Source organism: Manis javanica, chromosome 11 (genome assembly GCF_040802235.1).
Source record: "Manis javanica isolate MJ-LG chromosome 11, MJ_LKY, whole genome shotgun sequence".
In the NCBI taxonomy this organism is placed as follows: Eukaryota; Metazoa; Chordata; class Mammalia; order Pholidota; family Manidae; genus Manis; species Manis javanica.
The window spans coordinates 117302361-117317458 of record NC_133166.1 but is presented as its reverse complement, the minus strand read 5'-3'; the positions used below and the strand labels follow the sequence as shown (position 1 = coordinate 117317458).

Here is a 15098-nt window from a genome sequence, read left to right as displayed (position 1 = left end):
TCAATGTGGGTAAAGAGACAAGAGAAGCCAAAACAAGATGGGGGATTCATTCCCCCACTCCCACCTTGGCCCTCCTCCCTCTGTAAATGCCCTTGCCCACCCCTTCATTTTGCCCTGGCTCTGCAAATAACCAGTCCCTGGAAATTTCCCTGGAATCTCCTTCTCTACTGTTCCTTCAAGGGCAAGTTCAGATGTACAACTCCTTCCCGCCTTGGCCACCCTCCTCCCAACTTAGCTCCCTCTTTGGTCCCCAGAGTTCTGGCAACGAGATTTTCTGGCAGAGGAATAGGATGCAAGCTGAAGCTTCATCCTAGTGCACGCACCTACATTCTCTGGTCTTCTCTGGACCCATCCAGCTTTGATACTGTGTATGTGCTGAATGCCCTGAAATTTGTATCTCCTGCCCGGCCCTCTCCCCTGAGTTCCAGACTCTGATTATTCCACATCTCCATGTAAATGTCTAAAAGACATCTCAAACCTGACATGGCCAAAACTGAATTCTTGATCTTACCCACCCATATCCGCAACCTTGCTCTTTTCAAAGTCGTGCATATCTCAGGGGGCACCACTCCATTTTTCCAGTAGCACAAGTTAAAACCTCGAAGGAATCTTACTGTTTTCTTTCCCTCACACCCCACACGCAATCTGCCAGCAAGGCCTGTTGGCTCTACTTTCAACTGGCGTCCGGGTCTTCTGCCACCTCCACAGCCACCCACCTGGTGCAAGCCACGCTTGCCTTGGTTACAGCAGTGGCCTCTGCGCTGGTCCTCCTTTGACCTTGCCCCGACACTCTCTCTCAACCCAGCAGCCAAATGGTCCTATGAACACATAAGCCACCCCTACTACTCTTCCAGTTAAACCCTCCAATGGCACTCCAGCTGGTTCTAGTCCCAAAATCTCTCAAAAAACCTACAAGCCCGAAATGAACCTCTTCTTACCTGATTTTACCTCCTGTTCTCCTAGTGGTCTGCTCTGCTCCAGCCCCATTGTACTTACTTGTCCCTCACACATTCCAGTTATGCTCCTGCTTGGGGTTCTTATACTAACTGCTCCCACCACCGCCCCTGCCTGCCTGGAATGCCCTTTCCCAGATGTCCTCATGACTTGTTCCCTCACCTCCTTCAGATGTTGGCCTCTTTGCCTTCTCTAAGAATCCTGATTAGAACTCTAAACCCTGACATTCCCTAACCTCTTCTGTGCTTCATTTTCCTCCATAGATCCAATATGATCCAACATATTATGTTCTTTTACCTGTTTAGTTTATTATCTGCCTCCTCCTTCTAGAATACAAGTCCTATGAAGGCAGTGCATTTTCTGTTGTTTTCTTTCCTGCCTGGGACAATGGCTAGCCTATGGTAGGCACTCAACAAATGTTGCTTGAGCACCTGTTTGGGTCCACCACTTCCCGGAGCACTGGAGTTGGGATAGGGATGGGAACTGACCAAGTCTTCGAATTTAAGTCTTTGGCAGCGGTTGTGTAGTTTTCGCAAGTATGACCCTACCTGGAGAGCTCTTGGAAGAGAACACGCTGTCTCCACCCCCGGGGAGTCTAGGGTAGGCCCCAGGGGGTGCACAGCGCACTAGCTCCCCAGGTAATTCTCATGCAGGTCATGTGGGGGTCACACTGAGCTGCTAGGATAGACTGAAAGTCACATATTCACATTGTCCAAGACGCCTGATGTCTCGTTTTAACAGCACCGTCCATTCTCTGTGAAACAGTTGTTTCATGCCTGTCGCCCCCTCTAAATAGTGAAGTTTGGAACTGCGATGGCTGCTTGTCCCTCTCTGTGTTCCCTGGGCTCAGCACAGCATAGGTGCTAGTAAATGTTTATTGAGAAAGTGAATGAATAGGGAGAAAATGAATGGTTAGAAGATGGTGAATGAATAACGGGACTCTGGTTAGAAAAGGAATTTCAAGAGTTCAAAATCTGAAGGTGGGAACGTTTCCAGACTTCTGTGCCGAGGATTGCAGAGGAGCTGGAACCTCAGAGGTCGCGACGCGTGTGGTCATCTGTGAAAGCGGCTGCTGCGCCGGCTGCCCGGGCGGGCTGGGAGGTGCGCTGCGCAGGGGCGGCGCTGCCACCCACCCGATCGCCCAGCTGCGCGTCTCTCTACCCAACGCAGCCGTTGCCATAGCTACAGACACAGCCTGGCCGGGAGGGGGCGGGCCTGGGCGTACGTCATTCCCAGCGCGACGCTGCTCGTGCCTCCCGCCTCTTTTGGGTGCGAGACCCTCGGCCCGCCTTCCCGGCTCTCCACCTGCGCGCCCTCGCCCGCTCGCTCACTCCCCGGGCTCTGCGCCGGCGCGGTACCCGCCAGAGCGCGTGGGGAGCCGCGAGGCGCATGCGCGGTGCGGGGCCCGCCGCCGCTCTGGTGTCGCCGCTGTCGCTGTCGCCGCCGTCGCCGCCTCCCTGCCGGCAAGTGTGGGAAGGAGGAGCTGAGGGCCGCCGCCGCCGTTGCCGCCATGGGGGTGAGTGAGGCAGGGAGAGGACACACGAGGGCCAGGAGCGCTTCCCGTTCCCCTCGCCCCCTGCGCCCCCATTGTTCCTTGAACCCCCTCCGTGACCCTGACCCCCCTCCGGCCTCACGTGATCCCCAGCCCCCACATGACCGGACTCCCCCATTCTGTGTGTCCTCCCCGCTCTGCCCAGCCCGGGAATCCCCTGAGAACTCCCCTCTCCAGGCCCCACCCCCTCGGGGTCCCTGCTCCTCGCGTGTCGCCCGCCCTGCCTTCCTGGCTGCCCCGTTATCTTCTTGGCCTTCCCTACCCCCAGCGCGGTCCCAGGGGTAATCCCCGACCCCAGGGGTCAGCCATCACCTGGCTGTCACCGGCTTCTTGGCTTCCCATATCCTAGGCCAAGCCTGACTTGGAGGAAACTGAGTCCCAGAGAAAAGAAGGCACTCAGCCAAGGTCACTCAGGCAGTGAGGGGGGTCAGACCCAAACTGTGGTCTTCTGGATCCCGGGCCGATGCGCTTCCCGCTACTCGGATTCTCAGCGAAGCCGGTTCCGCCACACCCTTTGCAAACCTCTCCTAAAACATTTTCTTTCCCTTCCAAAGGAAAAGCCTCCTAGATGCAATGAAGTGGTTCTTATTACTTGGGTCGTTAGAAGTCTTAGTACTGCGCATGGCTTTGCATGGGGAAGGTGGGCAGGAGGCTGGTGGGGGACCACTGAGGATGACCCAGCTGCAGATGGATAGCGGCCACCTGTTTTGTGGAAGGTAGCCTGGGGATGCCTTTCATGCCCATCCCTGGCATGTGCTGAGAGAGGGTGGGCAGAAGTTATTCACGTTTCTGTTGAGTTCATTTTCTTAACTCCCAATGATAGCAGCATCAGTCACTCCTAGAAATGTAACTGGCCTGCCTGGTACTGTGTGTATCAGTTGTGACATGGAATTTCCACTACCTTTAGGGAGCCCTGACTTTGCAGCCAGAAATACCTCAGTTCCAGCCCAATTTTCTCTGGCTAACAGCATGTGTGATACCGTGCCAGTAACAAGGCTTTTCTGAATTTGAATTTCCTAATTTTTCTAATGAGGACGATGATACCTCCCCCTTAGGAAACAAGGGAGGATTAAATGAGTTAGTGGATGTAAGTAGCCAAGTAGTGCCTCTTAAATAGTGGCTGTTATTTTTACCTATACTCTCAGCCTTTTTACTTTAGTTATCTAAAATAGATTTGTGCTATTTTTAACCCATTGGGTTTAAACTACTGTTATTAACCTAGATTTTTTTCTCTCAGATAGTTGACTGGACAACTTGACTTGTTAGACAAAAATAGTTGCCTAATCCATGTCAAAGCACATTTCATTATGTTTCAACAAGGAATTTTGGATGCTTCGTACTTCCTATGTAGAAAAGCAAGTCCAAAGACCTTAGGCATAAATAACCTAGATTTTGGTGAAAGGTCCTCGACCCCAGCTTCTTTTGAAACGGTGTCTCCAGGATCACTCAGTAAGTGTCTACCCAGCATCAGCGACTACAGGCTGAGCATGAAACAAGAAGCATAGCCTGGCACTCTGGTTTGACACTTCCTCATCAGCTGAGCTGAAATAGCAGGCCTCAGAGATAATGTGATCCTTGCTTCCTTTAAGGCCCTGATGTTATTACTCATACATTACTGATGTGTTTCCCAGAATGGCCCCTGCCTCGTCTCTTCTGGCATAAACCTCATTTCAGAAAAGAGACTTGAGTGGTTACTCCCCGACACAGAGCTGGAAGCCTTGAATTGTCCATATTCCTCACGGGTGGGGTCTGTGGATTCCCATCATCTGTCAGGAAGGTCATCAGAAGGTTATCGTTCATGGTGGGCCCTACTCAGTGTGACAGCCTGGCCCCAGGCTACGTGAGAATGGCATCAGATGGAGCACCATTCTCTTCCAAGTTGTCTCACCCTTGCTGCCACATGTGTGTTGCCTTTTAGGAATTAGAATTTAGGTCTGTCTCTCTTTGCCAAAAACAGGTTCTTTTTGGATCCTGGGTACTTTGTGGGATGGAGGCATTGACACTGAAAAGCTAAGAAATACCATATCCCTTTTCTGGAAGTACTACTTGCCCCTATCTGGGTGTTTTATGCTTTCTAATTTCTCGATGGACCTCTGGCAGTCTCATAGAACTGCCTGTGGAGATACTACTTTGATAAGAATAGCAAGGGCAGGAGTTTCACAGTTGCATGTGAAAACAGCTTTGATGTCATACTTTATACGAACAGGTGACATTTAAGTGTAATTGATATAGTGGAAGAAGCATGGACTTCAGAGTTGAGACCTGGCTTTGAATCTTGGATGATTCATTCAACAGGTGTGAACTGAGTACCTGCTGTTCTCTAAGCATTGGGTGCTCAGCAGGTGTCCATAAAGCAGGTGTGACCTCCACCTCATGGAGTGTGTAGTCTGGTGGGATTGGAGGGAGGGGGTGGGCAGGAAGACCTGAGAATTCTCCTCACTGGCTTTGTGACCCTAAAGTTTTCTCACCTCTTTGTGCCTCAGTTTGCTCATCAAGGAAGTGGGCACATATAACTTGTCAAGTTATTGTAAAGATAAAGGTGAACCATCTGTTGAAGCACTAGCAGCATCTGATACTGGTGAATCCTCACTATAAAGAATTTTTATATCTAGTACACTGAATCATTTTGTCCTCACAACAGCCTGTGAGCCTAGGCATTGCCAACCCATTTTACAGATGAGGAAATTGAGGTTCAGAGAAACTGAGTAACTTGCTGAAAAGAGACTAAGTAACTTCCCAAAGTGACACAGCTACTGAGTGAGTGGAAGATCTGAGAATCAAATCCAGGTCTCTTGACTCAAAATCCCGCACTCTTTATTATATAAAGCTCCCTTGGGAAAGACACTTAACCACAATGAGCTCTGCTGCTCACTGCACTTATTTCCCATTTTAATTAGGAGAATTTCCTGTGTCCCTGCAGGATAGCCTTACCTCCACAAGGCAGGGCAGAGCTAATGGGAACAGTGGGAGACCACTTTTCCTGGTGTGCGCTAGGTTTGAGGGCGAGCCCCTGCCTGTCTGGCCCAGCCTCTGCAGCCCGCCTGACACCCTGTGTGCAGGCAGTGAAGCGCTAAAGGGCGTTTTCATTATCTATGGTCTCGGGCGATGGCTGCCTTCAGCCTCACTCTGAGGCTCTCCTGTTCCCCTGCATGAATGAGCCCATAAATCTCTTGGTGGCCCGGGGTTGGCCCTCCTGCTGCTTGTGCTTGGGAATTACTTCCTTCATGTGCTTAGAAATGAGATGCCATGGAGGGAGCCCACGTTTCAGTGCTTTCTGGGTCCCGAGTCGCACTTTCCTTGTAGCACCTTTGTTCCTTCAGCTCTGTGTGGTGGTAAGAGAAAGCTAGCATGCAGGGTGGAGGACGGGAGCTTGCCTCCGCTGTGAAGGTGTGCTGACTTCTGACCTAGCCTTACAGCTGTTCCGGAAGCCAGCATTTGCATCTCCATTTTCCTGGAGATGGAGTTGCTTTTACAAGCAGGAGGAGCACTGGTCTAGCTCACTGATGCCAAAGCTCGTGTTCTTTCTGCCCCATTGCACAGCCCTGGAGACCTTCCTTCTGACGTTTCCCTGTTCCTTACCCCAACCTCAGTATGGAGGCAGGGCCTGGGGTGGCTCTGTATTGGCATGTCATGTCAGCTGTGACCAAGCCAGAAAGGCATTGAGAAATTGATTACCGAGTGGCTGCCTTGGGTCCTGAGGTCTCATCCTGACCTTATTTGGCAGGGCTGCCAAGGCCTTTGGCCCTGATGTAGGCTCTCCCGGTGGGAGCCAGCATGGCTGGTGGAACAAACACTGGAGCTGCAGCCCAAGCCCCAGGATTGAGTCGCCCCTCTGCCATCGACTCTCCACAGGACTCTGAATGAGTTACGCCATCCCTCTGAGCCTCACTTTCCTCCTGCGTAAAGGGAGGTGCAGTTTCTGCCCTGAGAATTGAACTGGATAGTGTTTGTGAGAGTACTGTGCAAGCTGAGTGGATCTCTTGATGTTGTCTTGAAACCCACCTTCCCAGAGAAAGATGGATGCTCTGAAACCTCTGTATGGTGGAGGGGCCCGTTCTCTCTAGAGCCCAGCAGCATGAAGACAGTCTGTTCTCTTCTGTCCTTCCTCTAGGGTGAGAAATGGGATCTAGCCTGGCCTCCAGCAGGTGCTTATCCTCCAGACAGTAAATGGCTGGTGTTGGGCAAGTTCATACCTAGGAGAGCAGTTCCTGTGAGTTCCTGGTATCAGAGCTCTCGTCTCCTGGTTGCTCGAAGTAGGATAGGAGTTAAGCGGTGTCATTCCTTGGGGAACCGAGGGAGGAATTTATTCTGAGAAACTTTCCCAGCAGCTGATTTTTTCATCTCACCCTTTCTGGGGCCAATCATTGGCAGGGCTAAGGTGTGATTGGGGGAAGTAAGTTCTCTCCAGTGGGCTCAGGGACCTGAGGTGGGAGGTGAGAAAAGCAGCACTGACTGCCATTGCCCATGCGTGTCTTCTGGCCTCGGGCTGGGTGGGCAAGCACCTCTGATGCACCTGCTGCTCTGGTCCTCCTTGCAGTGAGAATGAGGCTGTCATTTGTGAAGCACATGGCATATTAACCCTCATGGACTTACTCCTTCAGTGGGGTATTAAGGGCCCCAGAGGAAAGGGGCTCAGAGAGAGTCCTGAAGACCTGCAGGGACTGAGGAGCAGAAAGACCTTTGGATAAGGCCTGTTAGACTTCAGGGCCTGGGCTCTTTTCCCTGTTTAGCCTGAGAGAGACCCACAAGAGCCTCAAAATCAGATCTGCTCTTGATGGGCAGTTCGCTGTTTGCCCCTCTATGCAAGGACAGCCCCCTCCTGTGAACCCTGCAACTTGGCCTTGCGGGCCATGTGTCGTGTGGAAAGCCTTCTGTCCCCAGGTGAACCCCTTGGGGCCCTTCACTGTGCCTTTGCTGCTACAGGGTGTGTGGTGTACCTGCCACTCACTGGCCTTCTGGGGGAATGACTCCGGCTCCTTAAGCCAGAGTGCCCTGGCCCTAGCCTAGAGGGGACCCAGCTGTAAAAGGGGCTACCACCAGACCAGGTCTTTGTCTCCTGATGCTGGAATTCACTGAGAAGACTTTGAATACACTTATACTGAGGAACAGTATCAGTGGCTACCTCAGCTGCCAGCAGCTCCCTGAAACCTGGCCTGAATGTGTCTAAAATGAGTTTCCTCTTTAGGAGGAAATGGATGAATGAATATTTATTAGTCACCTGCTAAGCGCCAGGCTCTGCTGCAGGCATTGTCATGTGCTCTCACAGGGTACTCCAGTGACCCCACAGTCCCTAAGGTCAGTGCTCTTACTGACAAGGTAGCCGAGAAATCTAGTGATGCTCCCAAGGTCTCATGTCCACACACTTGGGTCTTTCCCATCCCATCAAGTGTGTGGCAGCCACGATTGGAAGTTCCTGCCACCAAGGCCAGGCCCGTGGATGCAGAGACAGACCCTTCGGTTCCTCCAAAGGAAAGTCAAGTCTTTGGTTGGCCACAGCCCTTCCAGCCAACTTTGCTTTTCCCTGTTGCAGAGGAAGTCAAGCAAAGCAAAGGAGAAGAAGCAGAAGCGGCTGGAGGAACGAGCAGCCATGGATGCTGTCTGTGCCAAAGTGGACGCCGCCAACAGGGTGACTTTCTCCTCCCTCCCAGTCCCTTCCTCTTGGAACTTGAGCTTGGTTTTTAATTTGGCTTCTTTTGGCGCCACCCTGTGGCCAAATTGTATTACCCACCCTCACCTCTGTGGCCTCCTTGCTGCCAAGGGAAAATGATCCCAGCCTGGAGAGTTGCAAGGAAGGCCAGCAGTTGGCCCAGGTGTGCAGGGAAATGTGGATTCAAGTGGAGACGGCTGCTTGTCTCCGTGGGTCTCCTTCCTTACTAGGAGAAGGCCTAGAGAACTTTTTGTTAGGATTTTGCATTTTGGAGTGGAAACCTCCTTGGTAAAATGTGGTATAGTTTTCCCACTCATTTCTTCAAACATTTACTGACTTCCATAAACTACCAGAGGCTTTGCTGGGGCCAGGGGGTGTAGCATCCTGGTATCAAGGGGCCACAGTTGGGAGGCGTGGCCATGAGCCCCAGATGGCCCAACTGGGAAGGGGACAAAGCTGAACCTGAGAGTCTCGTCCTACCTGCCCTAGTCCATATCCCATTCTCTGTTATGCTTTCTGCCCACTCAGTAAACAGTCCGCGTAAGGATGTGGCTCAGGGACATGATTATTCCATTTTGGGTTTTGCCCAGGGGAGGTTGGCAGGGGGATTCCTGGAGGTATGCAAGTGGGGAGCCAGTAGCTTCCCTTCTTTGGGTCAGGTGAGCGGTGAGCAGGCTTTATGCCCACAGGCCAGTAATGGTATTGGACTAGGAAAGACTCTTTGTACCCCGTCGAATGAAGCTAACTGAGCTCTCTTTGGTCTCTTTACCAAAGTTGCCCCACCTGTGATTTCAGAGCTGAAGCAGATGGAGGGCCCTCCAAGGGCTGCTCCTGGGCCCAGGGCTGGGCCTTCCCATGTGGGCAGTACAGCGTCGCATTTGAGAGGGAGCTTGCTACCCTGCCCCGCGTGCACCTGTGCTACCCTCTCTGCTTTCCCTCCACAGCTTGGAGACCCTTTGGAGACTTTCCCAGTGTTCAAGAAATATGATCGAAATGGGTGAGTGTTTAGTTATTCCTACTGTTGTCTCCTTGAGTGTCTTCAGGAACCCACCTTTCCAGAGTAGGCTCCCTCAGACCCAAATTTTCTCATTCTTTGTCATGATCTGAAAAAGTAGAACTATGGCTAATTCCTGTTGATATGAACCCCTGCCCTTGGATTGATAGAAGGATCCATAAATGAGCAAAGATTGCATAGTCCTGGACTGATGTCTCTTTAAGACTTGGTATTCTCTGCAGATGAAGAATCATAGAACTGAAAAAAACTTAAAAAGCCATCTAGGCTGACTCCTTATTTTATATAGGGGAAACTGAGGCTGAGAGAAGTTGAATGGGATTTCTGAGCTTCAGACTTCCTCCCTGGCAGCTGAGGGAGCTTTTAATTCCCAATCTGGTGCTCTTTTCCTGAGTACATAGTATAATTATTAAAAGCCACTTACACGCTGTGCAACCCTGGACAAATTACTTAACCTCTCTGTGCCTCAATTTTCTAATCAGAAATGGGTCTAATAATAGTATCTTCCTAATGGAGCTGCCAGGATGATTAGCTGCAAAGCATTAGCACCTGGAGTATACAAAAAGCTAGGTCAATGTTAGCTGTTATTACTAATCCAGTTTACTGTATGATCTGGATTAAAACCCTCCTCCCCCTTCTGTCCTTTAGGTTTATAAAATAGAAAGCATAATCTGTTTTACCAGAGATGCTTTTGGCTTAGGGAAAACGGGTTATGGTTTTAGAGAATCGTAGCTATAGTTTAAATCAGAACTGTGCCTCATATTAACTACATTTGGACAAGTCACAGCCTCTTTTTTTTTTTTTTTTGGTATCATTAATGTGCAATTACTTGAACAACATTATGGTTACTAGACTCCCCCTATTATCAAGTCCCCCCCACATACTCCACTACAGTCACTGTCTGTCAGCGTAGTAAAATACAGCCTCATTTTTTTATCTGTTAAATGGGGTGGTGATGCTGAACTTGCAAGGCTATTTTAAAGAGGAGAGAATCTGTCCAGTTCTGTAAGTAGTAGCTGGTGTATTTTAATGAACAAGATAGACAATGCAAACACATGAACTATGAAGCACAGCCTTTAGTGGCTGACACTGTTTGCTTTTTGTAGCTATCTGAATTTCATAGCTTCACACTGGTTTTTTCTTCTTCCTGTCTGACCAGATGCATTATGGTTCCTCTAGTAGCTTTGTCATTCAACCTCTGGGAAGTCCTTTGACATTGTTGATAGATCCCTTCCTGTGATGCTCTTAGTGTTCTGTGTTCCACATTCCCACTGACTTCCAGATAAAATGGAACAGCTCTGAAGCAGGCATTGCCAGCTGACTCTGGGCTCCATTGGTGCCTGGGATTTTGTGTGGTCTGTGTGCCTGTGATCCTACTTTCATGTACTTAAGGAGCTCCAATTAGTGGAGAATTTATACCTGTAGACCAGCCTTTGGAAAATACATAACTAAGACAAAGGTAGTGCTGTGTTTGGGCATTTCTGACTGCTCCATGGTTCCTACTTAAAAAGAAAGGAAGACTTTTCAGAGCCAAGAAGTTCCAAACATATAAGGCTGAGCCCATGAGCAGCTCACGTGATAAGCCAGCCAAGAGGGGATGGTGGATTCCAATGGGAATGTCCTCTGAGGGGCAGTGTCACAGGCCGCTGGGATGTATTGATATGGGAGCTCTGTGAGGACTTAAGAGTTGTTGGCCTCAGTCAGTCCTTTCAAATGTGGCACCACCTAGAGGACATAATTTCAGTTTGGCCAGTTAGTTTAACTGTAATTTACTTAAATTTCATTTAGAAGTAAATAGATCAAGATGCCTTAGCACCTACGACATTTGTTAGTTTAGGAAACAGCGTGGGGTCAGACCCTGTTCAACCCTGTTTGATCAGCCCAGAGCACCTTCTGTGTCCTCAGAGGAGGCCGTAGGCAGGGTTCCCCAGCGGGGGCAGGGGCCGTGGTCATCCCGAAGGGCCTGAGATCACCCAGCTGCTTTTGAAGGCGAGATTGGTAGATAAGAAGGAAGGGGTCCCATGGGAGCTCCAGGAGAAGTCAGGTCAGAAATTAAAGCAATAGGCAAAATGCCTAAGGGTAGAGATTAAGGGAATAGAGACCACTCAAGCGTTATAGCAAAGTACAGAAGGGAGGGTGGAGAGGACAAAGAGGTAGCAGAGGGGGATAGAAGTTGACAAAGTGCCAAGCCGATAAGGGCTGTGCAGGGGAAGCAGGAAATGGGACTTGAGGTCAGGGCGGTGGGCTGGTGATGACAGCTGTTAATCTCGCCCTGAAAGGCTTGGTTCCTTCACAGGCACCTTCTCTAGTTAGGGTTGGGAAGGCAGGGTATAGGCTTGGTTTTTCTCTGTAGATTAACCGACACCACACGTGCTTTGCTTTCAGACTTTCAGGGCAGCCTGTGGCTGTCCCCAAATGCCTCCTTTTCCTCTTCTCAGGTTAAATGTCTCCATTGAATGTAAGCGTGTATCTGGACTGGAGCCAGCCACCGTGGACTGGGCCTTTGACCTGACCAAGACCAACATGCAGACCCTGTAAGTGCTCCCCGCCCGGAGGGGAGCCTCATTCTTCCCCAGGCTGTCTTCCGTCTCCGGAGTTCCCGGTCCTGACTGCCCCCACATTCCCCAGGTATGAGCAAAGTGAGTGGGGCTGGAAGGACCGAGAGAAACGGGAGGAAATGACGGATGACAGAGCCTGGTACCTCATTGCTTGGGAAAACAGTTCCGTCCCTGTTGCCTTTTCTCACTTCCGGTTTGACGTGGAGTGCGGGGATGAAGTCCTGTACTGGTAGGCACCCCAGCTTGGGGGTGGACACTTCAGTCGAGGGCCCAAGTCCCCTGCCTTCCTGGTTCTGTGGGGCCAGGGGCTGCAGGCTCCTCTGACAGGCCCTGCTGCTTCCGCACGCTCACTTCTCTGCTTTCTTCGCCCAGCTATGAAGTGCAGCTGGAAAGCAAGGTGCGGCGGAAAGGCCTGGGGAAGTTCCTCATACAGATCCTGCAGCTCATGGCCAATAGGTAAGGGCCTCCCCTTGCGTCAGTCAGGCGGAAGGAGCTGCCCCCGAAGCATGCACGGGTCTTTGAGCCTCTGTGGGGGAACAAGGCACAGAGGAAGGTGGTGAAAGGCAAGTAGAACGCAGTCAGTAGGAAAATCCCTGCCCTGCTGTGACTCCAGAATATGTGCGTTTGGCTCAGTGCAGCAAGCACTTCTCAGTACCTGTTCTGTGCCTGAATAACTGGGATGCAGAGGGGAAGTGGAAAAGAAGTGAGACAGGTGGAGGGCCTGGTGCCTGTGCAGTCTGATCAGCCGCATTTACCGGTGCTATGGGTGCTCAGGACAGAGGCTAGAGTTGGGCTGAGGAAGCTTCTCAGGAGCAAATGGGAGACAGCAGGCAGAGAGAGAGGAAGTATGACTTAGCATCTGTTTCTCTTTCTAGAAGTGCTCTCTCTTTCTTCTCAGCACACAGATGAAGAAAGTTATGTTAACAGTATTTAAGCACAATCATGGTGCCTACCAGTTCTTCAGAGAAGCACTGCAGTAAGGAGCTGGGCCCTGGCGTGGAGCCCAGTGGGCGGTAGGAGGTGCCTGCCCTGGCACCTTCTTCCTGGTCATGGCCCCATTCATCCTGACATCCGAGTGGGCCAGTGGTCTTTTGGGGTTGGGGACTGGGGACATGGCATGGGAGTGTCCTCTGGTTTGGTCCCTGCCCTCCTCTGCATCCTCATCCCTGGGGTTCTCACGACTGTGGCTCATGGGAAAGTTCTCAGGCCAGGAGGACAGCAGTGGCCGCCTGCACCGACCCTTTCTTTCTGCCCGCCCTGCAGATTTGAAGTCGACGACTCCTCACCTAGCATGTCCGGTTGCTGTGGGGAAGACTGCTCCTATGAGATCCTGAGCCGAAGGACCAAGTTCGGGGATAGCCAACACTCCCATGCAGGCGGGCACTGTGGGGGCTGCTGCCACTGAACTCCCAAGCCAGAATGCCCTCTCCAAGGCCTGTCCTCTCCTCCGGTCTCACACCACGTGCCAGGCATCCTCAGAGCTAGGGCCTCCTCAGCCCTGCGTGTGCCAGGCTGCACCCTGAGAGCACAGAATCCTGGGAGGAGTGGTCCGAGCTGCCCCCCTCCTGTCTCCTAGAAGAGCAGAGTGCTGGAGGGCACAGAGAGGAGAGGTTGCTGAGGGAAGAGCTAGCAGAACTCGGGCATGAAGTGCATCCTCTCATGGCTGCCTTCCCCTCGGCTCTTGTACCCTTGAGCGTAAGGTTCCCCAACTTCTCTGCAGCTGGATTCCTGACAAGCCCCCTGCCACACCCCTGGCAAAAAAAGAAACCCCCCACATACTTGCACAAATGGATTGTTTATACCCACCTTTATGAAAGTCCTGGAGCCTTGGGTTGGGGTCTGGCTGGTCCCCAAAGAGGAGTGGACTCAATGTAAGATCGGAGCATAGAGGGAAGCTCATGTTGCGTGGACAGAATGCGCCAATGGAGGCTGTGGGAAGGTCTTCTGAGCCATGACGCAGGGACGCAGGGGAGCTCTTTGTATCTGTGTTCATCGGTCCACAGTTGGAGTGGAGTCATCCCAGGCGCCAGCTGACTCCAGGAGGAAGGCTGCCTCCCGCTTTCCCTCGCAGTCTGAGGGGCTGAGGGCCGGGAACAAGGCACGGAATGGGGCCTGGCCGCATGGGGGCGATGCTTCTCTGGGCTTTTGGACTTGGCTGCATTCTGAGCTTAACCTCTTGATCCCATGGCAGCGATTCGAGTTTTTTATTCATAGAAAAAAGCCAGAGGTCCTGCCTGACCCTCCCCATTGCCCCACACCACTCTCTGCCCTGCCTCTCACCCTGACCCCATATACCTCGGTTCGTACTCCAAAGCAGGGAATAACATCAGGGAGCCCCTCATCTTACCCAGAAGGCCCCCTAATTCCTGGCTGTTTAATGCCACTTCCTCTCATATCTTGGTGCTGATAGCTCTCTGAAGGTGGGCCTCCCTCCCCACCATCACCTGCCCTCTTCAGAGAGCCCCCAGCCAGCAGCAGGCCTCCTGGCCCGCACCCCCCAGCCTCCCGCTCACCGCCTCAGTGGGGCAGCAGTGTCCTGCCCTGGCCGGCTGCTCAGGCTGCAGCAGGGAGGCCTCTCGGGGCCGAAGAGCCGCTTTGCTCTGGAGTCACCCTGTGGCAGCAGGCTGGAGCGGGGGAGAAGAAGGCCTTCCTCCCCTCTCATGGGACAGAGAGGGCACAGGGTCAGAGCCTGTCCTTGCCCTGGTCCCCTTCCAGGGAAGAAAATGACCAAATCCTTACCCAGGAAAAAGCACCTACTGCCTCCCCTTGGACGTCCTTGACCTCTGCCTTAGGGACTGTCTTCAAGGTTTTAGCCTTTGTGAAGTTGCCCTTGTGGAGGTCCGTCCGTCTGACCTCAGAGTATGCTCCCACCCACCCTCTGCCCTGCCTCAGGCAGTCTGTGCTCGGGGAACGTCCCCAGATTCCTGCTCACACAGGGGCCTGTGCCCACAGCCTCCTCCACCGGCCAAGCCCTCTGCGTGGCTCCTGACTCCTCCAGCCGTGCCATGTGGCACTCCCTGGGAGAGGGCCTTGCAGCCTTACACTGGAATAGCCCACCCTTGCTCCTACCCTGCTGGCCCCCAGGGGATTTTACCTGAAGGGAGAATTCTCTTTACTGGGAGGGCATTGGTGGGCTCCCAAAAATCATGGAATGACAGACCCATGTTTAGGAAGTTTTTCCTCTAATCTCTGTCTCAGACACAGAATGATGAATATTTACTGTCTTAGAGCATGGATTTCTGATACCTCCCACTCAAGGGGACCAAAAGGAACTCCCCGTGTAAATCCACATAAGGTGAGTTCAGTGTATGTTGTCTCTTTCCACTCAGGGGATGCCTGGCACCCAGCCCACCGGTAGGCGGGGTACTTGGGGCC

General features: G+C 52.1%; 1 protein-coding gene across 1 annotated transcript; it reads left to right on the top strand.

Annotated features, from left to right (window-relative positions):
• The first annotated feature begins 2204 nt into the window (after positions 1-2204).
• NAA40 (N-alpha-acetyltransferase 40, NatD catalytic subunit) lies at positions 2205-14650 on the top strand. Its single transcript, XM_017643483.3, has 8 exons — positions 2205-2470; positions 8037-8132; positions 9098-9150; positions 11604-11699; positions 11794-11952; positions 12096-12179; positions 12622-12699; positions 12987-14650. Exons 1-8 carry the CDS (start codon positions 2465-2467, stop codon positions 13126-13128), a joined length of 714 nt encoding a protein of 237 aa, XP_017498972.1. The 5' UTR covers positions 2205-2464; the 3' UTR covers positions 13129-14650.
• The last annotated feature ends 448 nt before the right edge of the window (positions 14651-15098 follow it).